General features: G+C 45.6%; 1 protein-coding gene and 2 long non-coding RNA genes across 5 annotated transcripts; 2 read left to right on the forward strand and 1 right to left on the reverse strand.

The window, feature by feature from the left end:
* On the forward strand, positions 1-27,188 carry LOC142587194 (uncharacterized). The gene is made up of 3 exons (XR_012829392.1): positions 1-134; positions 20,719-20,839; positions 26,928-27,188. It is a non-coding gene; the product is annotated as an uncharacterized LOC142587194 (long non-coding RNA).
* Positions 6,901-10,565, forward strand: LOC142588099 (uncharacterized). The gene is made up of 2 exons (XR_012829667.1): positions 6,901-7,186; positions 7,727-10,565. It is a non-coding gene; the product is annotated as an uncharacterized LOC142588099 (long non-coding RNA).
* LOC142588098 (uncharacterized) lies at positions 10,300-14,557 on the reverse strand. Of its 3 annotated transcripts, XM_075699565.1 has the most exons (5): positions 14,233-14,557; positions 14,023-14,151; positions 13,616-13,711; positions 12,988-13,047; positions 10,300-12,930 (listed from the first exon to the last, which is right to left on the reverse strand). In XM_075699565.1, the coding sequence occupies exons 3-5, from the start codon at positions 13,667-13,669 to the stop codon at positions 12,871-12,873; spliced, it is 174 nt and encodes a 57-aa protein (XP_075555680.1). In that variant the 5' UTR covers positions 13,670-13,711; positions 14,023-14,151; positions 14,233-14,557; the 3' UTR covers positions 10,300-12,870. The 3 variants fall into 3 exon arrangements, with proteins under 3 accessions (XP_075555680.1, XP_075555679.1, XP_075555678.1); XM_075699564.1 differs by having other exon boundaries at positions 10,300-13,047; XM_075699563.1 differs by lacking the exon at positions 14,233-14,557 and having other exon boundaries at positions 14,023-14,222.
* Positions 27,189-27,266: the final 78 nt, after the last annotated feature.

The following is a 27,266-nucleotide window of genomic DNA, read 5'->3' on the forward strand; positions in this document are numbered from 1 at the left end:
GCCTGCCTGGTCACGGCCGGACTGGACTACGCGCATCGCGCGTGCTCCAGTCCGGCGGTGGCCTGGCTTTGCACTTCGCCACATTGTGAAGACTGGGCCGGCTAACGTACCATTCCGTTTCCTACACGCACGAGGTGAGTAACCCATTTGCTACGAAATTTGTTCGTATCATTTATAACCTGGATAGATCATTGAACGTTATGGCATCTTCCGCAAACGCGACTGCAGGCGGTTTGAGGCACGGCATCTTATGCAATGCCGCACGAGACAATACAGTGCAAACGCGTGATTTCAAATTTGGGTTCTCTGTGGTTAATGGACGCTGGTGTTAGTGGTATTTCTTTCACTGAGGCTAACGTATTTGTGAAGTAATGTGCTTTAGTGTATTTTTGCACATGTTAGGTGTTATGGGTATGCATAGGTACCCCACGAACCGGGTGACACCTCAATCTGCTGCCGCAGCTTTCTTCTTTTATTTTTTGCCAACAGTCCAAATAATCTTGTTTAAAAAAATATCCGATAGTAGGCGTTTAAATCATTTAAAAAAAAGCGGAGTGAGTCTTACTATTTTACGTGGCCTACATGCAGTCATGATGTCACGTACGGTTTTCGTGCTGCGTGGAAATTTTACGGAACTAAGCAAACTAAAAGCGATCATGGCTTAACTTGCCGACTCTCCGGAAAGTCATCCCGTTTGCATTTTCTGAGTCGATTTATTGAACATTGCGAAGGGGGCTGGGCGGATCATCCAATGCTGTGCCTCTGAGGTAGCTGTCGTGGAATGCACCGTGTTGTCTACATGCGCGGAAATACAATGTCACGAGTAGTTTTACACTTAGTAAACGGTCCATCGTGTTCTTTCAGAAACACGTCACTTATGCGCGTTTGTTAGGCTGTACTTCGCACTCAATTCTTAGGTTGTCATCGGTTATATTTTCTTCTGATTATTCATAATCTCATTGTCAGCTTTCTGCTGCCTTCCCTCTATTCCGGCGCCGTGTAACAAGCTAGGGGATTAGACATGGCGCCGACGTCACTGTCTCAATAAACCAAGCGTAACATGTCCCAAAGGCTACCCATACGTAAGAGTGCTTTGACCTATTTTCGAAGTCGGAGAAGCGCCGACGCAACCTTTGGATGATGAATAAATATGGAGGTGGGGAAACAATTACAGGAATTAATGGCCAGACCTGGGGTCATCTATACATTGTTTTGACAGGACGTAATAAAAAATTGCTGCTATCGTTTAGAAGTAAAGCCAGGTGCACAGTCATGACCTGTGCGAAACTAAATCACCGCGTGCGATTGCGTTGCCTAGGTAACGTGGAATGGTACGCGCACCTGCCTTGGCGATTCGTCGACTTATTCTAACAGCTTCGTCGTTACTTTGCAGCATCTGAGCAAGGCACATACCCGCATGCTCTCCCCCTGGAGTGCACATGGACACGACGATCATCGGGACCTTCTTTCATCGGCGCCCCCATACAAGCGAAGGCAGCTAGACCTCTCTCAAGGTAACCCGTTTCTTCCTCTCCCGCTCCCATGATCTCATCCTCCTTCGACATGAAGCGCTGCTAGCGCTTACCAACATGTTGAACAAGTGCTTGAAAAGCAAACAGCTTCTAGTTTTGTGTCACACTATTCATTTGTTATCACTTTGTAATACTTGTATTTGATTTACGATCTGGTGCGCTGTATTCCGTGCAGTACAAATTGTTACTTATGCGTATCTTTGCGTGATTTGTTTATGAAACATTGAAACTTTTTGGGCGCACTGATGGTTGTACGGTTGCAATGGGAAGCGGCGTAGCGTAGATATACTGTGTGAATCAAGCATATTACTGGTCCTTCATTGATGGCGAGCAAATGGAGTGAAAAAAATTGGCCGCTCCTTCCAGTCCGTGAAGATGGTCGAACAGCGAAGCTGGGTTAGTTACACCGAGTGTTACACCATGAAAGTCAAACTTCGCAAGCCTTCTGTCATGTAAATCTTCGGTTTCGCTATTCTTTCACCTCGTTTTTGCTTTGGCGGTAGAGCTTCTTCCTCAGGAATGCTCACTACACGCGATTACCGGGACAATGAAAGAAACAATAAATGCATTATCAGAAACGATCCCGACGTCACACTCGTGGGGCTACAGAAAAGCGATGCGTATCTGCTCGTTGTAGTTCGGTACAACCGGTCTCTCCCCGTCTTATGCTTCATTTGTCTACACTCTTTGTGCAGCACCGAGATTTGCCGAATGGAGGAACCTTGGCTCGCCGACTCTACCCCGCCTGAGGCTGCCTTCGATGGTCTACAGTGGTCCTTGTCCAAGTGCTTCTGGCCTACGATGTCGACTACCTACAATGGAAGAAACATCTTTTTTTGTTTTTTTTTTTATGCCTGCGAAGCGATAACTGCGAGCTAAACTAGTGTCGACTTCATATTTCTCCAGGGGGACGAAGATTGCAAGCGATTTTACATTTCAAGAATAAATACACGACTCTGTTCTCACGATTTCTGTGCACTGTTTTCTTTATAAGGACACCACTTTGTTCCCCCAGGATACACTCGTTTCCTTGATTTGCAGTAACATATCCCGGGGACAATATATGTCACGCTCAGCGCGTAGCTAACTCAACATTAGTTTGACCTCGTCGAACTAATGTGTTGGTTTCAATTATGTGGCGGGTCACTTCATATAAAAACGACTTTAGATAGACGGGAATGAAGAGCACCTAATTTGCCATCTTGCATGTGTTTTTCCGGCAACGTCCCCGTTGCGCCGTCAATTTTCTAAAGTACCGGTGACTATTGGACTCAGAAGCGATATCGTTATTTTTCTATACTAATAACCACTGCAAGAGGAGCATGAAGTAAAGTCGGGTTGATTGACAAATTAAATTTCTTATGTGCCAAAATAACATGTCGCGCTGGGGAATCACCGGCAGTCCAGCAGTCGTTGCGCAATTCGTAGAAAACTCCAGTTGAGTGTACGGCTCGTGGGAAATGTACACGCCCATGCCCAAAGTACACACAAAACAAACAAAAAATGAATCAATACGACGGTGATTAGAGCGAAGACAGCGGCCACGCTGATTGTGAACGTAGTCATTTCCAAGATATGACAACGCACAGCAGAGTTGTTTTCGCGTGCGTACTCCCGATTATGTCTTCTCCACTGCAAACACAGGAGTTTTACTTGGTATCGCACTTGAGAGAGAGACTCAATATTAGAAAAACCACAATTTTTGCCGGCGCGTATACAACCGCTCGCATGCTACTCTGCATATATAGAGATCGGGAATGGAAATAAAAGATTTCAGAGGAGAGTGGGAAAAAAATAGTAAAAACGAATATGAAATGGGCAAATGGACCTGATACCTGGTATTTGAACAACAAATCTAAAACACGCCTCTGTTTTGAAGGGCCGGACACTGGACCTAAGATGCTGGGTAATGTTAACGGATCGTGACAAATCATGTCCATTTGTTGCTAATAAAATTGTCTCTCTCCGCGGTGCGCGGGTCATTCTAGTAATATGTTCTCCGTTGTCTCTAAGTTGTCACATTTATCACAGTAGGGGTTAGTGGTAACCCCTATGCGGTACAAATAATTGTTCGTGTATGCCACTTTCAGTCGAAGACGTTGTTGCAATGTCTGTAAGTGTCGAGGAAGTGTTCGCGGAATGTCCTGTCTCATTTCTGGGTCAATATAACGCAGGAAGTTATCTTGGTGAAGCGGCAGATTCCAAATGCGTTCTTTTTCTTGATAGGCATTTTTTTTTTGCAATGTAAAAAAATGATCTTTTGAAATTGCGGTATTGGTGTCCATGTTGGACGGCCTTTCATCCGCTTTTTCATTTTCTGAAATATCGGCATGGACCAGGTATATCCACTGGAACTTAATGCAATGCCCAGCAAACTTAGCCTTATGGTGAAGATCAGCAACGTCAAATGCTGCAGGTTGGTTATTACAAGGCTTGTGTCTTTTTCACATAACTTGTGGGTCTGCTTTTGAATCCGTGAAGATCACCCATGTCTTTGGCCGCTGCTGTCGAAGTACATATACAAGGGCATCCTTAATGCCATATAGCTCTACTGAAGTAGATAATGTCGCTCGCTGAAGACGAAACGAGAATCGTTGACCTGTAGAGGGAACAAAAAGCCCGCGCGATGTGTAATCTGGAGTTGTAGAGCCATCTGTGAAAATGTGCATTGCGGCTGCGTATTCTACGGCTCTACGAAAGCGTGAATGCATTTGCTGCTGTTATGCATTTATTACGCTTTACTTGTGCAAGTTCGCCTGCTTTTAGCCTATATATATTTTGCCCCAACGTGAACTTGGCCGCTATCCTTCTGCTGTGAAGAAATATACGGCCACATTCTTGTTCGCTTTGTTTCATGTGGAACTGTTTGCAAGCATAGTTCTTTTGCTTGTGTGATCTCACAAACGGAAGAGGTAATGCTTGGAAATTCTTCTAAGCTCTCATTAAACTGGTAATCTCGAAGACTATAGACACATGGGCTTCTCCCGCACAAGAATGCCAATAAATTGAATGCACGTGCTTGTAAGCTAACTCTGATTGAGACAGTCCTACACGTGTAGTTGAACTCGTTGACCGCGCCAGCTGTGTCGTGTTTGGCGGGAAAAGGCAGACTCCGCGCTTTATCGTTTCTGCTGTAAAAGGTGCTTATGGTACGAAGACGCAGAACTATATGTTTCATGGTGACAGTGAACGCTTTGTGATTGGTGAATGTTTCCACTAGATCGGTGTTTTTTTTTTATGACAATAAAAGAAAGAGATGTAGCAGGCCTGCAATGATGACGTCTACTCGCTTTCGTTTTGACTGGCTCCGTACAGTTACCTGTACTTAATGCGTCACTAGTCGCTGTGTTCCTTCTACAGTCGCATAAACGAGAACAAAATGGGGTTTACCGAGAGGCCTTATTCTTTATTAGTCCTATCAGAAGAAGCCAACAAACACTGACACCCAGGACCACATACGGAAAATTACTTGTGCTTAATAAATGAAATAAATAAACGGTAAATTAATGGAAATGAAAGTGGATAAAAGCAACTTGCCGTGCTTGGGGAACGATCCCATAACTTTCACATGCGAATTTTCCATTAAAACTGGAAGAAAAAAAACCCATTTTCAATGTTTAAAAACCAGCAATCAAATATAAACACAGCTTAACAGAAACTGACTTCTATCGATAGACTCGCATTCGAACTAATTGCTTTCACTTCAAATTTGCTCTACACTCTCAATCCGCTTGGCGGCTATATAATGTTGCGCTGCTTAGCTCGAGGTCATGTGTTCGACTCCAGACCAACTTGGCCGCCTTCCCAGATATTTATTTTAAAAAAAAAATTGGCGGTGGTCCTAGCTCGGCTTTGCCAGGATATACGTAGCGAAAGCAAAGGCATAACACGGTGAGCCTTGGTTAATCTTGATTGCAAGTCCGGGTTAGTCTGGTTGTCTAGCTATGTTGCGGCGTTTAGCCAGTCGTTCGGCGCGCTGTTCATCTGTTTCTACTTCATCTCGTTCCGATGTCGATTCCAGGCCTCCTCCTGCTTATCAGAATTGTCGCCGTCCATACTGCCGCCTCAAATGCGGTTGCGGCGCATGCGAGCTCACTTGTTCAATCCGCCGACATGTTATCAGGCATGCGACGCAGCTGGCGAAAGGCGGAGGCGAGCGCAACGACGAGGAACGCGGTGTGACGTCATACCAAACGGCGACAGCGGAAAAGCGCGGCCGGCGGAACGCATGTGGCTCGGTGCCACTAGTGGCGCGTGCGCAGTAGTGACTAGGGAGCGAGAGAGAGAGCGAAATAGCCGGGGCGATGCGCGCGTTGTGACGTCATGTGCCTTCTCGGAGCACCGCCACGGCGAAATCGCAATTTCGCGGCCAGTAGAGCTTTCGCTTTAAAGAAAAAGCCCATGTACCGCGGTGGGGTTTGTGCAGTCAAAAGCACCACATCGCATAAAATGAATACGGAGGCCTCCACTACGGTTGTCCCTCGTGGTCGTTAAAACCCGCAACTCGATATAACCTAACATTTTTGACACTGCTGCGCACCCGAAGAACAATGTTATGCAGACTTGTCACATACAGCGTGACAGAGAAAAAATAGTGTCAGTGATCTGTTCATTTTTGTGTACACGTCGTGAAACATTGAACGCAGTTGCGCAGAGTTAGAGTAACTAAATGCGTTGAAAGTGCAGGATATAAGTTCAACAAGCCGCACATGAGGTCAATGAGTACCGACAGTCGCGCAGACTCCTGAGAGTGAGCACAAGCTGCTGCTGACTCAAATTTTATTCTGCAGCATGAAATTTCCGCATGTTTTCAAGCTCGACTTGCTTTAAGCCACAATTGCAATCATGTCTTAATCTGAAAAAGATAAATAAAAAATAACTGACCTTACGCCGACGAATATTTAGCTGGAAGTTACTCAACCAGAACATACCGGTTCTTTCGGCGAACATGTTCAAATTTTTTAAAGGATGCCCTGTGGCAGATGGCATAATTCTAGTTCATCAGCTGCTCTACTCGAAGAGGCGGACATTACTTGCACAAGAAATTGAAATACATAATTGCCTAATCAACAAAAATTCTCTAATTATCATTTTAACCAAATACCTTACGGCTCATACTGCAATTGGAAAATTTAGACTTGGAGTTCTCAAGGCGGATCCACATTTTCAGGACGGCACCAGTTTCGAGACATTAATTACCGAACTTTGCGGAGGAGGGCTCTGGCGTTCCAGTTACTTTCTTAACAAAGCGTCGTTTGATGCTATAAGGCGCAAAAGTAACTGGAGCGCCAATGCAGTACTCGATACATATCGGATTCGCACTTTCCAGCGACTATAGGGGGCGCGGAGAACGTTTCAATATGGCGGGGATAGAGGTGATGGAGCCGACACGAAAGCGTGCGCGTCTACAGGTGCAGGCGGCTCACGGGCCTCTAGTATCTCTAAGCGCGATCCTTGATCTTGCAAAGGAAACGCAGAGATGTGTTGTAGAAGGAGAGGCTGCGTTTAACGCTGGCCATATAATATGCTGCGGTATACGAGCGACGACAAGCGCGGCTGTCGAGGTCGAGTCACTATGCCTGCAGACAAGCGCCGTGAGAGGCCCCCCGCATACTATAAAAGTTCAAGTCTGCAATGAAACCGGCGCCGTAAAGGTCAGTATTTCACCTTACGTTTTTTTTAAAGATATACGTGATGTACGAGAATTGACACCAAGCAGTTAATTGGTGGCGCTCGGATGTAAACAAAGCGCAGTACCCCTCATGCCGCTGCATAATATAAACGTTGTGTGCATTGATGACGTTATGTGCATTCATGGCTCCCTGCAATGGCTTATTTGTGGAATGCTTGTTAAAAATGCCAGGTAACACGGAAACATTTCAGTAGTGCCGATTTAGAAGCTATGAGCGAGACAATGAGGTGTGCCAGCGCGCCCCGTTTCCAGCATGATTAGCGTTTTCGCGTGCTGTACGGCGATTTCGCCAAAGTGCAACGCGTTAAATGCAATTATTTTTTTACTTACTTCTCGGGCTTAAACGCGCAATTTCGTCGTTCTAGTGTCATAAAAGCACCAATGTGTTGTTTTCGGCTTCCAGAATTCAATGTGCATGTGGGAGCCTACGCATTTGCCCTGTAAATAATTAGCGCGGTTTTAAGGTCGTTTGCGTGCTTAACATTGGTTTGATTGTTTTCAGGGAGAATGCACGTGCAAGGCCGGTCTCTCTGGTCAATGCAAACATTTGTTTGCCACTTTGATATATTTGAACAGGTAAAACTTTATACATCATGTGTTTATTTATTTTCATTAGTTGGCTTGCCTGTAATGTGCATCAAGTGACAGTGAATATGTTTACCTTATGTCGAACTAAGAGCCACATTGTAAAAGGCGAACATAGAAGTCAGTGGCAATGATGCCTTTTCAATGCCATCTGGGGCTTGTTGTTGCACTAGGAACAGAGTTTCAAGAACATGCACACAGCAATCAATTGAGTATGTGTTGCTTCAGTCACTTCAGGTGGGCACAGGCTGTATTAATAACCACAGAATGCCCAGAAATGTTTTAAACGTTCTGGGCTTTTTTATTTGTTTACTGTAGGATTTTGATTCTGAATCTGCTGTAAAATATTGTTGATGTAACTTACTAACACGGAAACAAAGGATGAAACAAAATGGAACCAATGTACACAAGCGCTAACTCAAAACTGAAATGGTTCCCGTCTGTCTCATTTTTTTTTCCGCACTACCAAGTTGCATCATAGAATTCCAACTAGCCCCATCGCGACACTGTTAGGAAACATTTTCTTGAATCATATGAAAGATGCAGAAAAAAGCCAATACACAGAGTATTTCAGCAAGGTATGTTTATTTTGATGTACAGGACAAGTGCCACTTCCCTGGATGCATTGTCATGCACGGATGTGCAACAACAGTGGGGACGTGCCAGTGCCGCCAGCATCTACAAACCAAGGCCAATTAGTTTGTTTTGCCACGTCGAGCAGCTTCAACCAATAAGTGTCCCTGAAGATGTTCAAGCCCTGATTAGGAAAGAACTTATCGATGCAGTACCAAATTCTGCACTGGCAAAACACAAAACTCGTGCAAGAAAGTCAATCCCTTTCACTAGCAATTTGAACATAGTCCGCGCCATCGACACAATTTTCACACAAGGTTGCTACTTGAGAGAGCACACAAAATTTTCATTTTTTGAATCGGTGCTAGATGGTGAAAAAACAGTACTGAAAAGGTTTACTCTTGAACATCTCAATGAAAATGAAAAGAGTTTCTATCTTCAAAATGTGTGCCTCTCCTATGCCAAAGCTAGGGAAATATGCCGCGAGACAACTGATCAGTCATCCACTCTGTGGCACAGCGAAAGAAAAAAAAGAATTACTGGAAGCATCTGCAGAGAACTCTACACGTTTGAAGAAAGAGGTACACGCAGTTGGGAAGCAAAGCTGGACAGGCTGTACTGCAGGGAGCCTTTCAAGGGAAATGAAGCCACAATGTATGGAAAAGACAACGAGCCTCTTGCACTTGAAGAGTACGAGAAGACTCATAACGAAAGCGTGAGCAAGCTGGGACTCGTCGTCATTCCAGATGTTCCTTGGCTTGGCTACAGCCCGGATGGAATAAGTGAGCAGAGGGGAACGAACATCTTGCTGGAAGTGAAGTGTCCTGTTCTAGGCAAGCACTCTAGCATACAAGACCTTGTAAATGCTAAGAAGCTGGCATTTATTGTGTGTGATGGAGAAAATTATGCATTGAGACGTGCTCACAAGTATTATTCCCAGGTTCAACTGGGCATGCTCCTCCTTAACATGAATCTGTGTCATTTTATAGTATATTCGAAAGTTGAGAGCCTTGTCATTCATGTGCCGAGAGACACCGAGCATATTCAGGCACTTGTAGACAGGCTGCAGTATGTCTACTTCAAAAGGGTACTACCTAAGCTTGTGCAGATTAGCAAGGCTTGAAAGTATGTTGGTGTTCATAGGTTTTTTTCGTTGTTGATCACTTCCATTCAGTGGGAGGGGGGATACTTAGAAGAAAAGCTATTCAGTACTTTGTAATATTTACGAATTGCAATATATTAAAAAATTAAATTATGGGGTTTTACGTGTCAAAACCACTTTCTGATTACGAGGCACGCCGTAGTGGAGGACTCCGGAAATTTCAACCACCTGGGGTTCTTTAACGTGCACGAAAATCTAAGTACACGGGTGCTTTCGCATTTCGCTTCCATCGAAATGCGGCCGCCGTGAATTGCAATATATGTAGCAGCAATTAAGCAATTGTTAATTATATTTACTGTTCAATGTCTGCTAAGGAAAGTATAGCAAATTGTGAGAACTGAAATGGCAAGAGTTTTTGAAGCATCGAAGAAGCAAAATGAGGAGTTCAAGTTTGGTTCTAGGTTTTGCAGCATATGCATAAATGGCCAGCTGCAAATTTTGCTTGTATTCTGTCATTTAGTGCTTTTGGATGTCTAGTCATGGAGTTTCATTTTTTACTCTACAACCTGTGATGTTTTCTCTGCAAATGACACCTTTACAAGTGTCTACAGTGCACATGTTGCAAAAAAGAGAAGAAAGCTGTTGATCCTTTTTTTAAGCAACTATTTATTTTGCATTCTTCGAAAAGCTAGTCACACAGCAGCTCATAATTCCTGAAGAGCTTGTTTGCAGTCACTCTAAAGTACTTGAGCGAATACAAGTAGTTTTTTACTTGAAAATTAGTGCTTCTGTGTTTATAACTGGTCCTTTGTACCTGATATACTTGGCTGCTTTTTTTTTTTACTTGTCAGTACACGTATCACACCTATAAACATACCACAATAAACATTCCTCCTGTAAATGTGTGTCTGCGTTTTGCTATGTGATATTCAATATTTACTATTTGTTAGAAAATGTTGATATTCGCCCTCCTCTCAACTTTCATATGTCTCTTAACTGAATGTGTACACATCACTTCCATTTGTATAGGTTGTCTGCAAATAAATGTATGCCACATGCGAGGCTCTCGCATGCTCGTATATTTGCCACCTGCTCTCGGTTCACATTCTTCACGTCTTTGTGGTTGCAATGCCCACAAGTTCACAGCTGTACTTAGTCACACATTGCAATGTACACGACAAAGTGATGAAAAAATAAAAAAAAAATAACCATCACGCCTATTTGACCCAACAGCGCATACTATAGACAGTATGTATAATTGAACAGCTGATGATGTCGCACAAATTAAGTGGAAAATACACCAAAAGAGATTGTTCTGTTAAAGTAACATTAACATTCGCCAGTTTGTGTTCCGTTAACCATAGCAATATGTGTCTGATCAACACTGATAGGTTAGTGAGGGCTAGGATTCACCTCAATTTGAACAGGGAAAGATTAAAATTGGTCAAGAAGAAACAAGCCAATCTAGATGCAGTAAGGGTAAAAGCAGACCAATTCAGGCTGGTAGTTGCAAACAAATATGCAGCCTTAGAACAGAGATGAAGATGACATAGAGCTAATGAATGAAACCGTTACGAGGATGGCTTCAGAGGCAGCAATTGAAGTGGGAGGCAAGGCACCAAGGCAACCAGTAGGCAAGCTCTCCCAAGTAACAAAGGACCTAATAAAGAAGCGACAAAGAATGAAAGTGTCCAACTCAAGAGATAAGATAGAATTTGCGAAACTGTCAAAACTGATCAACAAGGCGAAAATAATTGATTCGAAATTATAACGCGATAAAGACTGAAAAAAGCCGTAAAAGATGGACGCAGCATGAAATCGGTGAAGGAAGCTTGGCGTAGGTCAAACCAAGATGTATGCACTAAAAGATAAGCAGGGTAATGGCACCAGCAATCTCGAAGTTATAGTAAAAGCAGCAAAAGAATACAAATGGGTTGGAGCACATGCCAGATCCTGGCTGGAAGCTTACCATTATCATTAAAAAGAAAGGTATACAATCAGCGCATTCTACCGGTGCTAACATATGGGCAGAAACGTGAAGACTGACAAAGAAGCTTGCGAACAAGTTGAGGAACGCGCAAAGAGCGATGGAACGAAGAATGTTAGGCATATAGTTAAGAGACAGGAAGATAGTGGTGTGGATCAGAGAGCAAACAAAGATACCGAATATACTTATTGACATTATTAGAAAAATTTGAGCTGGGCACATCATGTAATGCGTAGGTTAGAAAACCGGTAGACCATTAGGGTTGCAGAATGGGTGCGAAGAGAAAGGAAGCTCAGTCGAGTACGGGAGAAGTATAGCTGGGGTGATGAAATTAAGAAATTCGCAGGCACTAGTTGAAATCGGCTGGCACAGGACAGGGATAATTGAAAAGTCGCAGGGATAGACCTTCGTCCTGCAGTGGACATAAAATAGGATTGCAATGATGAGGATGAATTGTGTCAGCTTTGCAAGCGTGCTTACTGAAATTTATCATCAGCCAGTATTGGTGCGCACAAGTTAGTTAGCCCACACGCAACTGTGAACAGCTCATTGATATAAGGCAGCATTTCCCAGGACAGAGTTGAGTTGAAGAGCTTAAATATTTTAACTCGTTGTATTGCTCGTTCTACATGAACCCGTGCCCTAGCAATATCAGCTGTCCTAAGGGCATCATTGCGGTCAAACTGGCAGTCCTTTTTAGCAAAAGGTGGCCGAATTACGCCAATTGCACGGGCAGTGCACAAGTCATCAATGAAAAAACCCCTATCGACCATAATGTCATCTGTGAATGACTCGAACTTCTCCAGTATTGCACACTCAGCTGTAATGGCTTTGTCTGAGGCTCGTCCACCAAATGCTTCACTGATGAATGTTATTGTGCCAGCTGGACTTACACATATGAGAAATTTTACAGTGTAAGTCGACTTGTATTGTGAATATGTCAGTAGCTGACATTTCACACAGCGAGATCTTTCAACTGGGATTTCTGTGCAATCTACAACACCTCGCACTCTCGGATACTGTTTAAAGTGCGAAGGCATATTGTTTAAAATTTCCTCCTTTGAAGGCCACTCAATGGCAGCTTTCAGCACTGCAGCAGCAAGAGGCAGTGTGTGCACAAAATATCTGTGTATGGACGAAATGCTGCATTGAAAAAGTACACTGAGACAGGAAAATGACATAGCCTGTTTCAGAACTATGAACACCAAAATAACTCTGTCCCTCACAGAAGCTTCCATCCTATTTGCCGCCTCATACTTCTCTACGAGTGAAACAATCTTGTTTAGAAGTGCATGAGAAGGTACGCCAGTCAAAGTGTTTAGGTGAGCATCAGAAAGAAGCACGTCCGAAATCCTAAATTTTTGTGTGAAGTCCAGTGAGTTCACTTGAACGGATTTGTTTAGCTCAGGTGTGTGGCCCAGCTCTTGAAGTTCAACAAGTGCCCTTGCAGCGTCTCGTTCTGTAACGCAAGAAAAAATTTAGAGCGAAATTGGTACAGTTTTAAGCAAAAAGTTACCTGCTGTTGTTCGTGAGCAAGAGCTTGAAAGGGGGGGAAGCCAATCCTGCACAGGTGGGTCTGCAATACAATGATGGTGAACTAAATCCTTCATAAAACCATGTGAAGTGTCCTACAACACGGTGTATTCAGTCCTACGGCAAAATAAAACAAGATGCATTGCACTGGCTTGCCTTTGCTCTAAAATTCAAGAGCAGAGAGAGAAAGTATCAGATGCGAAAGGCGGGGAGGTTGGCAGGGAGGTTACCTGGAAGGTAAACATCCACTTTGCTAACCTGGTGCACAGGTGAAAGGGTAAGGGGGGTGCCGAAATATTACAAAGAAAAGCACAAAAAGTGAGAAAGATCATAGAAAAAAACACATTCACACACACAGAACACTATTGCATCAGAGTCACTCCAGTAGGTTACTTGCCTAAGGTGACATTAGAAAAGCCTTAGTCTCTTAATAGTAGAACGTGTATTTATCTAGGTGCCCAAAATCTTTCGGCGATACCACTCTCGATATATTGCCCTTTGCAGTTGCACAACCGGACTCGCCTTGTTTGGTGAAACGGCAAACTTAAACATGCGGTAACGCCTATGCATCATCAAAACTTGGGTGCGAAGGTCGGAAAAAAAATTCTCACCATTGTATTCACTTTCTTCCAAATTATCAGGAAGCTCGCATGCGCAATCTTCATTAATGACGACTTCAGATACGTCGTCCTGTTGGCCCTCGTTTCCTGCAACATTGTTAGGTCAATAGAAGAGATGCTTTAAGACCAAGCAAAACAAATACAAGATCACAAACGCTTGCGCAGTACCTCCGATCGGTACACAACTTTCACTACAGCCAAAAAAAGTAGCGAACGCCTTGCACATTGACCGCCTGTTTGATTTTCACACAGAACGACTAAGAACAGATGCAGAATACGTTCGCTAGTGTGAAATGCTCACTACGCAGCGTCAGGCACCGTCGAGGAATATTTACCGAAACAGCGCGAGTGCAGGCAGAACATTTAATAAACGGTGACACTTGCGTACTTAAACTTACCTTGAGAATCTGTGGGGGGCTTTCTTCGGGGAACCCTAGGCCTCACACTTGCTTCGTGGGAGCGCATAGGGATCTTTTGCGAAGGCACGGCGTTTCTTTTCAGCCGCTTTCGTAAGGGCTTCAACCCGTCTTTAAGGCAAAATTTCACAATCAGCTCACCACAAGAATAAAATGAAATCATTGAGAGCATCGCAACAGTCAATTACTCACCAAGGTGGCCCCAAAAGAAGTCGTCTTTGTTAAAATGATCGCTACATACGACCATTTCTTCGCTCACTTGCTTCCCGATGCGGAGCTTGATCGCCCACAACTTCCTCCGTTTTTTATCTTTTGGAAAGTGGTGCAGGCTCACTTTTCCGGAAATTGCACGATTTGTGCATTGCGGCACACTGCACATGCGGTTGCTCTTCGCTCGTCGACTGTTTTCTTCCATAACGAAGAGCACAAGTACGCCAACGCAGCTGCAGAAACCGCGTGAGCGAGAAATCCATCACCCCCTCCCGGCTTCCGAAAAGATCCGCGCGGCGGCGCTAGCGTTTCTGGAAAGCGCGAATAATTGATTGATTTACGCCGAAGTAATTTTATTTGCATTCGTAAAAGTAGTGAAGTTTTCCGCGAGGTCGGCGAAATCAGCGCCGAGATAGCTCGGTCTACATTGCTGGGCGTGATCTACGGCCCCGTAGCTGTCGCTTCAAGGCCAAGAAAAGTTGTGGCCTCCGTGGCCTTGTTAGACTGAAACTTCTCACAGCTTCGAGATGAAGGACAAGGAGGGATAAAGTAGAGGGGGGGGAGGGAGTATGCCCCCTTATTTCGGGGGGGAGAGGGGAACGGTCCCCCTGCCCTGGTTAAGCGCCTGAGCGTGGCAGAGAGTAAAGGCTAACACCAACTCGCCACTCTCGTACTGGACTTTGCGCTGAATACATTTAACATTCACCGTCAACATCAGCATTATTTATCGTCTGTCAAAGCAAATTTGTTGACATTAGACAGAAGACCATTCACTCTAAAGAAAAATACTTGGCCCATGGCCACCTGCGGGCCTTCAAAAAAGAGCGCTTCTTGCTCTGAAAAAGTTTTTAGAGGAGACCAACATTTTGGGAAAATATTAGGTATCAGATGATCCGAATGCGCTAAATGAGTAACATAAACGTTGTTCGTGATTCATAATTGGTTGATGTGGCGATCGCAACTTTTATGCAATATGTATAATTCTGTTCTGTACTTGCAGTGCATTACATGTGTTGTGGGTTATGGCTGTTCTAAATATCTGACTTTATGTATGCGTACGTGGACTGAACTAATGCACAGAACTTTGCGACTCAGGTACTGTTGGACTGTATATTTTTTATTCATCCAGTGTTCTACTGAGTGCCATATTTCGTGTCGCTATTCTCCCTTTCTACGCAAATTTATTTCCTTTGCCAAGTGGCAAGGAGTAGCCGGTGCCACCATAAAGGCGCCAACCTCTCCTAATATTCACTTCAATAAAAAAAAAAAAGGGGCTAACACCAACTCGCCACTCTCGTACTGGACTTTGCGCTGAATACATTTAACATTCACCGTCAACATCAGCATTATTTATCGTCTGTCAAAGAACCAGCACATAAAGCTTCGCTTTACATCGATTCCGCACCGTGGGTGAGATCCGCATCATTTTCCGTTCTTGTCCAACTGGCAGTCGTTCTTGCGTTTTCTCTCGAAATGTTCAGACAGAGCTCTTGTGCGCTTCTGGCTTCTCTTTGATCGGGCCAACTGGATGTATGGATTTTATGAGCGTCCCTTTTGTTTCGGGGTGGTAGGTTGCGCCACCAAGCTCTTGCTAAGGTCCTACCTAGGTTAAAAAAAAGGGGAAAAAAATGCAGGTCCCACGCACTGTGGGAATCAATGTAAGCAAAGCTTTCTGTGCTGTTTGCTTTGATTGACGATAATTAGCGGTGATGTTGACGGCTAAGGCTTAATTTCTTCAACGTTTAGACTAATGCGAGAGTGGTGAGTTTATGTTAAACGTTACCTTGCGTACACCACTGCTGTTTGTCTGCGTAGTACGCAGAACACATAGGGAGAGGTGTTTGATTGAGGCCTAGTTGTGCGCCATATTTTATAACCTGTGCGAGGGTATAGCGTTGCCATTTCTTCACATGGCACATCACATTGTGGCAGAACTATTAAACTTGAATTGGATTATGGGGCTATACGCGCCAAAACCATAATCGAATTATGCGTCGCGCCGTAGTGGCGGACTTCGGATTAATTTTGAAACCGCGATGTTTTTTAACGTGTCCCAAAATCTAAGTGCACGTGCCTTTTCTATTTCGACCCCGTCGAAATGCGGCTGCCGCGTTTGGGATGAAATCCACGGCGACTAGCAATGCCATAGCCGCAAAGCTAAAGCGACTTGTACAGAATTGTTGATTTGGCGGTCAACTGCTTCCATAGTGTCGCCTGGACACTGCGGTGTGCTTTAATTAATGGGGCTCTGCTTCCGTGCGCCCTAAGTTGCAGGCTTGAAATATTTGCATGCCGTTTATTTTCCGGAAGTAGCAGCAACGTGCTACACCGTACCTTGAACTTACGCTTATTCTGTTTCCCCGCAAGAGATGTCATATAGTATAGTGGGGTTAGAGGGAAAGAGTATAGAGGGAAACTACGCTTAATTCTCCAGCCCATATGGCAGCACGGCTTCCTTCCCTTCCCACGTCACCTCCCCCCTCTATTATATGAGAACTGCTACTCTCCCTTTTCTTCTCTCTGCAGTTCTATCTGCGTTCCCCCTGGCTTCGCTCCTTAGTAGAAGGGGAAGCGCAGCCCTTTCTGCACTGCTTCTAAGGGGAGTCACGGATAATTACAGCATTCCTGATTTCGTTTTTTTTTCCTCTTAAGTAGTTACTCATAGGTTTCTTTTCCATAGCCTTTGGTTCCCCCTCTGATTTCAGCTTGACATTCTTTGTCAACTGGCATGACCCGACCACGCTCCCGGTATGGAAGGGGCGCGCGCGACTATCTTGCGAATTCCATGCAGTTCGGAGAAAGATGGCGCACGGCAGCTGGCTAGCGAGAGGAGGGCTTCTCTGTTGTCCGCGTCTGACTTCCCCTCCGCACACAGACGACTGAATGGAAGCTTCGGCGAATGGCCCGTGGCCTATAGTGGGCGAGCCATCCTGACGCTTTCTCTGGAATGCGGCTTCGGCCCTTATCGATGACTAAACGACTCGCACGTGCTCGGCATCGTCACCGCGCGCTTGCACCAGCTTTGGAAACATCGCTTATTCCCTTCCCGATTCCATCCAACAATTCCTTGCACGCCGCTTTGCTTTTGTGCGAAAAAAAAAAAAAAGAAGACAACAACGATGTTTGTACGCTGCACCACGACATTTATATGATTTTTTTTCTTCTTTTCCTTTGTGCAATTGTCTTAACCTGTACAGCGAAGTAAATGACCAAAAGATCGGTCAATGCACGCGGTGTTTCACCGCATGGCGCGTAGGCGGTGGAATTTGATTTCGGCTTAGCTGTGTAAACTTGAGTTGCTTAGCTGCCGGACGTACTTCAGTTCCACGCTGCGTGCCCCTTTGATGGATTTTTATTACAGTTCAAAACAAGGCAAGAATAAAGAGAGGACAGACATCCTTCGTACTGTCGAAGGATGCCTTACGGAGCGCGCCGTGCTTTACGCCGATGGTTTACAAATAAGTGCTTGGCGTCGAATGAGATCTGAACTTTCTGATCTGGATCAAGCTGAGACGATCACTTTCAGCATTGAAACGTCGCGAAAACACGGCACTGGGTCGTGATGTTCAACTAGAAAAGAAATTGCTTGTTGTCAGAAAATGGGCGTATGTGCCTTAGCTTTTATTTTCCCGCCTTCAGCGCATATTATTTGCACTTAAGGGAAACATATATTCTGATACAGTCAGTTTCCAGCTATATACTCGTTAGCATCAGGTCCGTTTTTAGTCAGCAGGAGTTTACGTTCAATCTCGGAAATCTGCCCGACAGTCGGTATTCATTGATCTTGTCTGCGGCCTGTAGAATTTACATTCCGCACTTTAGCGCCAGAAGGTTGTGATTCAATTATTGTCATTCTGCGTGACTGCGCTTGTTTTATGACGTCTACACAAAGATGAACATATCACTCACATTATTTTTTCTGTGACATGCTGCATGTGATAAGTATGCATAACATTGTACTTCCGGTCCGCAGCAGTGCGAAAAATGTTGGGTTGTGTCAGGTTACGGCTTTTGACGACCACGAGGGGCACCGTAGTGGAGGCCTCCGTATTGTTTTTAAGCGATGCGGTGCTTTTAAATTTACAATCCCGAGCGCGGTACACGGGCATATTTCTTGAATTAAATATCTGAGAATGCGTCGAAGTGGTCGGGAGTCGAACCCGTGACCTCGTGTTAAGCGGCGCAACGCTATTTGGCCACCGAGCGGATTGAGTAAGTGGAGCAAATGTGAAATGAAAGCAATTTGTTCGAATACGAGTCTATTCACACAAGTCATTGCCTGTGAACTAGTTTTTATACCTTATTGTTGGTTTTTTAACCGTAAAAAGAGGTCTCTCCCTATTTTAACGGTAAAGTAGGCCCCTACGATTGACAGGCCGTGCAGGCAAGTGAGAACTGTCGTGTATATTTCCTATTCTTACAACCACTTGAAAGAATCAGCCGCAACCCCCCACTTCAACGCACCCCCCCCTCCCCTTGGTTTGTAGGTAATGCAGCTAATGATTGTGGTTTTTTGAACATTTAGATTTTTTTTTTGTCATCGTACTCTACACGTCCACTTGACAATCACCACGAGTGCGCCTTTGCATCGAGCATCGGCGGCTCGAGAAGCATGGCTCGAGAAGCACCGTTCCCTCAACTAGGGTTGATCTTTTTCACGTGAATTGACAAAGAAGCGGCCACGTGGAGACAAACGTGACTAACCGAAAAAGTTCGCCTTGCGCCGCTAGGGGAAAGACAGGCGCTGGCGTCCGGAGTTAAATAGTGTTAAACATGACGTGGGGGTGGGCACGGTATACCACGTGAGGGAGGGAGCCAGCTGAACTCTGCAGAAGAAGCAGTTATCTCCCTCGTTCTCTCCCTCGCTCAGTCTCTCTCTCTTTTTTCTCGCTCACTCTCTCTTTCTCTCTCTCTCTCTCTCTCTCTCTCTCTCTCGTTGTTTTCTAGGGGATCACGTCGTCGAAAGAAAGCATAAAAGGAGAGCACTCCCAGTGCAGCACCCTTTTCCTGCAACGGTCGGCCTGCCCGGTCACGGCCGGACTGGACTACGCGCGTGGCGCGTGCTCCAGTCCGGCCGTGGCCGGGCTTTGCACTTCACCACATTGTGGAGACTGGGCCGGCTAACGCTCTCTTCGTTTCCTACACGCATAAGGTGAGTAACCCACTTGCTATGAAATTTGTTCGTATCGTTAGATCATTGAACGTTATGACGATCTTCCGCAAACGCGAGTATGCGGTTTGAGACACGGCATCTTTTGAGATGTCGCACGAGACAATCGAGAGCGAACGCGTGATTTCAAATTTGGTTTTCTGTGGTTAAAGGACGCTGGTGTTAGTGGCATTTCTTCCACTGAGGCTAACGGATTTGTGTAGTGATGTGCTCTACGGCATTTTTGCACATGTTAGGTGTTATGGGTATGCATAAGTACCCCACGAACCGGGTGACACCCAAATCTGCTGCTGCAGCTTTCTTCTTTTTTCTTTTTCATTTTTGCAAACAAGTCCAAACAATTTTGTATAAAAAATGTCCCATAGTAGGCGTTTAAATAATTTTAAAGAAAGCGCATCGAGCCTTACTATTTTAAGTGGCCTACATGCGTTGAGGAAGTCACCTGCGAAGGCTTTCGTGCTGCGTGGAAATGTTACGGAACAAAACAAAGTAAAAGGAATCATGGCTTAACTTGCCCACTCTCCGGCAAGTTGTCCCGTTGGCATTTTCTGAGTCGATTTATTGAACCTGGGGAGGGGCGTTGGGCGGGTTGCTGTACATTGCTTGTAATTGTTCATTGCAATAATTTCTGTACCTCTGAAGTCGCTGTAGTGGAATGCACCGTTTTGTCTACCTGCGCGGAAATACAATGTCACGAGTAGTTTTACACTCGGTAAACGGTCCATCGTGTTGTCTCGATGCCGTCACCTTTCAGAAACATGCCACTTATTCGCATTCGTTAGGCTGGACTTCGCACTCAATTCTTAGGTTGTCACCGGTTATAATTTCTTCTGATTATTCGTGAACTCATGGTCATCTTTCTCCTATGTTATACCTCTATGCCGGCGCCGTGTAACATGCTAGGGGATTAATCATGGCGCCGACGTCACTGTCTCAATAAACCGAAAGGCTACCAAGCATAGTTCGAAAGGCTACCCATATTTACAAGAGTGCTTCGAGATATTTTCGAACTTAGAGAAGGGCCGACGCAATCTTTGGATGATGAATAAATAGGGAGGTGGGGAAACAACTCCAGGATGTTATCGCCAGAGCTGGGGTCATGTATACATTGTCTTGACTGGTCGTAATAATAACAAAATTGTTGACATCGTTTAGAAGTAAGGCGAGGTGCACAGTCGTGACCTGTGCGAAAGTAAATCACCGCGTGCGATTACGTTGCCTGGGTAACTTGGAAGGGTACGCGCACCTGCCTTGGCGGATCGTCGACTTGTTCTAACAGCTTCGTCGTTACTTTGCAGCATCTGAGCAAGGCACATACCCGTATGCTCTCCCCCTGGGGTGCACAAGGGCACGGCGATCACCGGGACCTTCTTTCATCGGCGCCCCCATCCAAGCGAAGGCAGCTAGACCTCTCTCAAGGTAACTCGTTTCTTCCTCTCCCACTCCCATGATCTGACCCTCCTCCTACGTGAAGCGCTGCTAGAGCTACCGAAATGTTAAACAAGTGCGTGAAAAGCAAACAGCTTCTAGTTTTGTGTCATACTATTCATTTGTTATCACTTTGTAATACTTGTATTCGTTTTTTCCATCTGGTGCGCTGTATTCCGAGCAGTACAGATCGTTACTTAGCCGTATCTTTGCGTGATGGGTTTATGAAGCATTGAAACATTTTGGGCGCGCTGGTGGCCCTACGGTTGCAATGTGAATCGGCGTAGCCTTCGTCCCGACTATATGCAATGCTGATCAAGTATATTACTACTCGTTCGTTGATAACTAGCGAATCGGTTGAAAAACAATTGACCGCTCCTTCCAGCCCGTGAAGATGGTCGAACAGCGAAGCTGTCTTAGTTACACCGACTGTTACACCATGAAAGCCAAACTGCGCAATCATTCTGTAATGCAAGTCTTTTGTTTCACCGGTCTTTCACCTCATTTTAGATTTTGCGCTAAGCAACTACTTCCTCCGCAGGAGTGACCACTACTCTTGGGCTTTTCATAGTTGTAACTGGGATGGAATGTGCGGAACGACTAATCCAAACCACCGTATATTGGGCGCAAGGCCCAACACTGGACTTGAGGGCGCTGCAGTCGTTTTGACGATTGGTTCGATTGGTTTGACGATTGACGTGTCTGCCGGCACTTCTTGATGGCGAAATAAGTGCCGGCAGCTACGCGCTCTTAGCACCGCGTTTCAATCGCTGGGCACTGTTGGTTGGCCGCTGACCGGCAGCATAGCATTAGTTTCTATCGCGGCAGGGTGCAATCAGTTGTCGATAAATGACCATGCCGATCTGGCTCGATCACCGAAAATGCACCGTGTAAAAACCATAAAAGATTAGCGTATAAGTTAGCATTCTCACATGGAGAAAGAGGTCACTCATCCCTTTACCCCCTGTTGAGGTCTCCCTCTCCCGCTAGGTCAGGTGGCCCATCTTTAGCGAATTCCCGCAACGTCGGCACAGGTGCGCTGTGAAAAAATTGCGTTACTGTGGAGACACGGGATTACAGGGATAACAAAAGACAAACAGTCACTCAGATTTCAATGATTCTGTGAGCGAGTGATCAGAGGCGATTGGGACTTGACACTCGTGGGGTTTCAAAAGCGGTGCGTAGTTGCTCGTTGTAAGTCAGGACAACCGGCCTTTCATCCTCTCACGCCTCGGTTTTTACACTCTTTTTGCAGCACACAGATTGCCCAACCGGGGACCCTTGGCTTGCCGAATCTACCCCGCCTGAGGCTGCCTTCGATGGTCTACAGTGGTCTCTGTTCCAGTGCTTCTGGCCTACGCTCTCTACTACCTACAATGGACGAAGCTCTGCTTTGTTTTTTGAGGAGGCCTTCGAAACGATAACTGCGAGCTCTGTCTCGACTTCCGATTTCTCCAGGGGGCGAAGATTGCAAGCGATTTTACATTTCAAGAATAAATACACGACACCGTTTTACGCTTTCTGTGCACTGTTTTCTTTATAAGGACACCACTTTGTTTATCCAAAATACCCTCGTTTCCTTGATTTGCGGTAACATTTCCCGGTGACAGTACATGTCACGGTCAGGGCATAGCTGACTAAACAGTAGTTTTACTTCGTCAAATTTTCTGTTGGTTTCCATTATCTATCGAGTCAGTTCATATAAAAACTGGGTTTAGATAGACGGGAATGAAGAGCACCTAATCTGCCATCTTGCAGGTGTGTTTTCGACAACGTCCACTTTGCGCCGTCAATTTTCAGTAGTACCGGTGAATATTGGACGCAGAAGCCATACCGTTATTTTTTTTAGTAATAACCACTGCAAGAGGAGTATGAAATAAAGCCGCGTTTATTGACAAATTAGATTTCTGAAGTGCCACAATAACAGGTCGCGCTTGTCCATGAACAGCAGGCCAAATGTGGCGCAATTCGTAGAAAACTGTTCGAAGATATGACAACACACAGCAGAGTTGTTTTCGAGTGCGTAATCCCGGCTATGCTAACTCCACTACAAACACAGGAGTTTTACTTGGTATCGCACTTGAGAGAGAAACTCCCAATTAGAAAAACATGTTTGCCCGCGCGTATACAACCGCTGGCATCCTACTCTGTATAGAGATTGGGAATGGGTTGAAAAGATTCCTGAGGAGAGTGGGCAAAAAAGAGAATGAAAATAAATGTGAAATGCGCAAGTGGCCCTCATACTTATATATACAGGTGAAATGGCGGGTAAATTTAGGCTTTTGTATATGAAATGTTTAATCTTTAAAGCTTTCTTATTAGACCAATTTCTGACAGGTATTTAACAACAAATTCAAAACGCGCCTGTTTTGAAGGGCCGGGCATTCGTTCCAGATGCGGGGTAATGTTAACGGATCGTGGCAAATCATGTCCATTTGTTGCTCAAGGAATGGTCTCTCTTCAAGGTACGTGTGGTATGCTAGTAATATGTACTCCATTGTCTCTATGCTGCGACAGTTATCACAGTAGGGCTTTGTGGTAACCCGTACGGGGTACAGATAATTGTTCGTGTATGCTACGTTCAGTTTAAGGCGATGGTATAATGTCTGTAAGTCTCGAGGAAGTCGTCGTAGAATTTCCTGTCTAATTTCTGGGTCAATATAACGGAGGAAGTTATCAGCCGCAACCCCTCCGCATCAACCCCCTCCCCCCCTTGTTATGTAGCGAATACAACTAATGATTCTCGTTTTTTGAACATTTCGATTTTTTGTTTGTCATCGTACTCTACACGTCCACTTGACAGTCACCACGAGTGCGTCTTTCCATCGAGCATCAGCTGCTGGATGCTCGAAGGATGGATGGATGCATCAGATGGATGCTCGATGCTTGTTGCCTTCACCTAAGACAAGTCCTAGTGTTGAAATGCTCGCTCGAGAAGCATCGCTCCTTCAACTACTGTTGATCTGATGAATTTACAAAGAAGCGGCCACGTGGAGCCAAGCGTGACTCATCGAGGAAGTTCGCCTTGCGCCGGCCGGTAGGGGAAAGACGAGCGCTGGCGTCCGGGGTGAGACATGAAATGGGGGAGAGGGCACGCTTTACCACTCCGGGGAGGGAGCCAACTGAACTCTGCAGAAGAAGCACTTCTCCAGCTCATTCACTTTCCCTCCCTCCCCCGATCTCTCTCCTTCTCTCTCCTTCTTCTCTAGGGGACCACGTGGTCGAAAGAAAGCTTAAAAGGAGAGCCCTCACACTGCACCAGCCTTTTCCTGCACCGGTCGGCCTGCCTGGTCACGGCCGGACTGGACTACGCGCATGGTGCGTGCTGCAGTCCGGCCGTGGCCTCGCTTTGCACTTCGCCATATTGTGAAGACAGGGCCGGCTAACGACTTTACCGTTTCCTACACGCACAAGGTGAGTTACCCATTTGCTGCGAAATTTATTCGTATCTTTCATAAGGTGAATAGATCAATGAACGTTATGACATCTTCCGCAATCGCGAGTGTCGGCGATTTGAGACACGGCATCTTATGAAATGCCGCACGAGACAATAGATTGCAAACGCGTGATTGCAAATTTGTGCTTTCTGTGGTTAAAGGACGCTTGTGTTAGCGGCATTTCTTCCACTGAGGCTAACGTATTCGTGGAGTTAATGGGCTTTACTGCATTTTTGCACGTGTTAGGTGTTATGGGTATCCTTAGGTATCCCACAAATCGTGTGACACCTCAATCAGCTGCCGCAGCTTTTTTTCTTTTTTGCAAACACGTCCCAACAATTTTCTTTAAGAAATATCCAATAATAGGCGTTTAAATAATATTTAAGAAAGCGGATCGAGCCTTACTATCTTACGTGGCCTACATGCGTTCCGCAAGTCGCGTGCGAAGGTTGTCGTGATGCGTGGAAATTTTGCGGCACTAAGAAAAGTAAAAGGGATCATGGCTTAACTTGCCGACTCTCCGGAAAGTCGTCCCGTTTGCATTTTCTGAGTCGATTTATTGAACCTTGGTAAGAGGGCTGGGCGGGTTCTCCAATGCTGTGCCTCTGAAGTGGCGGTAGTGGAACGCACCGTATTGTCTACCTGCGCGGAAATACAATATCATGAGTAGTTTTACACTTCGTAAACGGTCCATCATGTTCTCTTGGTGCCATAACCTTTCAGAAACATGCCACTTATGCGCGTTTGTTAGGCTGGACTTCGCACTCAATTCTTAGGTGTTCATCGGTTATATTTTGTCCTGATTATTGGCGATCTCGTGGTCAGCTTTCTGCTGCCTTCCCTCTATTGCGGCGCCGCGTAACATGCTAGGGGATTAAACATGGCGACGACGTCGCTGTCTCAATAAGCCAAGCGTAACATGTCCCAAGCTCTACCCATGCTTACAAGAGTGCTTCCACCTATGTTCGAACTTGGAGAATTAGCGCCGACGCAAACTTTGCATGATGAATAAATAGGGAGGTGGCGAAACAATTACAGGGTGTTATGGCCAGAGCTGGGGTCATCTATGCATTGTCTTGACTGGACGTAATAAAAAAAATTTGCCGACATCGTTTAGAAGTAAGGCATGGGACATAGTCGTGGCCTGTGCGAAAGTAAATCATCGCGTTCGATTACGTTGCCTGGGTAACGTGGAACGGTGCGCGGACCTGCCTTACCGGATCGTCGGCTTCTTCTAACAGCTTCGTCGTTACTTTGCAGCATCTGAGCAAGGCACATACCCGTATGCTCTCCCCCTGGGGTGCACATGGACACGGCGATCACCGGGACCTTCTTTCATCGGCGCCCCCATCCAAGCGAAGGCAGCTAGACCTCTTGTCAAGGTAACTCGTTTCTTCCTCTCCCGCTCCCGTGATCTCATCCTCCTTCGACATGAAGCGCTGCTAGCACTTACCAAAATGTTAAACAACTGCGTGAAAAGCAAATAGCTTCTAGTTTGTGTCATGCTATTCATTTCTTGTCACTTTGTAATACTTGTGTTTGTTTTTAAGATCTGCTGCGCTGTATTCCGTGCAATACAGGTCATTACTTATGCGTATCTTTGCGTGGTGGGTTTATGAAACATTGAAAGCTTTTGGGCGCGCTGATTGTCGTACGGTTACACGGGGGAGCGGCGTGGGCTTCGTCTCGACTCTACACCGTGTGAATCTAGTACAGTACTAGTCCTTCATTGATGGCGACAAATAGGTTGGAAATATATTCATCTGCCCTTCCAGTCCGTGAAGACAGACGAACAGCGAAGTGTTCACACTGTTAACACTGAGTGTTACACCACGAAACTTCGCAAGCAATCTATATTGTAAATATTTTGGTTCAGCATTATTTCACCTCGTTTCCGCTTCTGCGGCATTCAGCTTCTTCCTCTGCAGGAGTGCGAACTACTCGTGGTCTTCCCATAGTTGGAGCTGGGATGGGATGTGCGGAACCACTAATCCAAAGCTCCGTATATTGGACGGAATGCCCAACACTTGAAATGAGGGTGCTGCCATCGTTTTGACGATTGGTTGGATTGGTTTGACGATTGACGTGTCTGCCGGCACTTCTTGCTGGCGAAACAAATGCCGGCAGCCACGAGCTCCTGGTATCGCGTTTCAATCGCTGGGCACTGTTGGTTGGCCGCAGACCGGCAGCTTAACATTAGTTTCCTTCGTGGCAGGGTGGAATGAATCGTCGATCAATTTCATGCCGATCGGGCTTGTTCGCCGAAAATGCGCCGTGTGACAACCGTAAAAGATTAGCGTGTAAGATAGCATTGTCACAGGGGGACCCCCTGTTGAGCTCTTTTCCTCTCTCGCTATATGCCACGTGGCCCCTCTTTAGCGAATTCCGGCAACGACGGCACAGGGTCCGCATAAACAGCTTGGCCGTGAAAAAAATTGCGTTACTTGTGGAGACACGTGATTACAGGGACAACGAAAGACGTACTATGAATCAGATTTCACTGATTTCATAAGTGAGTGACCAGAGGCTATCGATACGTGACACTCGTGGGGTTACAAAACTGCTGCATAGCTGCTCGTTGTTATGGTCAGGACAACCGGTCTCTCAACCTCTCATGCCTTGTTTGTACACGTTTTGTGCAGCACTGAGATTGCCGAATGGGGGACCCTTGGCTCGCCGACTCCACGCCACCTCAGCCTGCCTTCGATTTGTCGACAGTGATCTTTGTCCCAGTGCTTCTGGTCTACTGTCTCGACTGCCTACTATGGACTTCAACTTTTTTTTTTGAGAACGTCTTCGAAATCATAACTGCAAGCTCCGTGTCGACGTCATGTTTCTCCAGGGGGACGAAGAATGCAAGCGATTTCAAGTTTACTGAATAAATCCACGACTGTTTGCCCGCCTTTTTCTCTGCTGTGTTCTTCATAAGGACACTACTTTGTTTCCCGAAAGTGCACTGATGTGCCGGATTTGCGGTAACA

This window comes from Dermacentor variabilis, chromosome 7, assembly GCF_050947875.1.
Source record: "Dermacentor variabilis isolate Ectoservices chromosome 7, ASM5094787v1, whole genome shotgun sequence".
In the NCBI taxonomy this organism is placed as follows: domain Eukaryota; kingdom Metazoa; phylum Arthropoda; class Arachnida; order Ixodida; family Ixodidae; genus Dermacentor; species Dermacentor variabilis.

Bases quoted from the DNA above. Each gene is read 5' to 3' on its own strand.
- LOC142588098 (XM_075699563.1), bottom strand. From the start codon at position 14,212: ATGCTCTCAATGATTTCATTTTATTCTTGTGGTGAGCTGATTGTGAAA. The intron at 13,712-14,022 runs GTAAGTTTAAGT...ACAATGTTGCAG, and splicing joins GCCCCCCACAGATTCTCAAG to GAAACGAGGGCCAACAGGAC. The intron at 13,048-13,615 runs GTGAGAATTTTT...ATTGTATTGCAG, and splicing joins GGAAGAAAGTGAATACAATG to ACCCACCTGTGCAGGATTGG.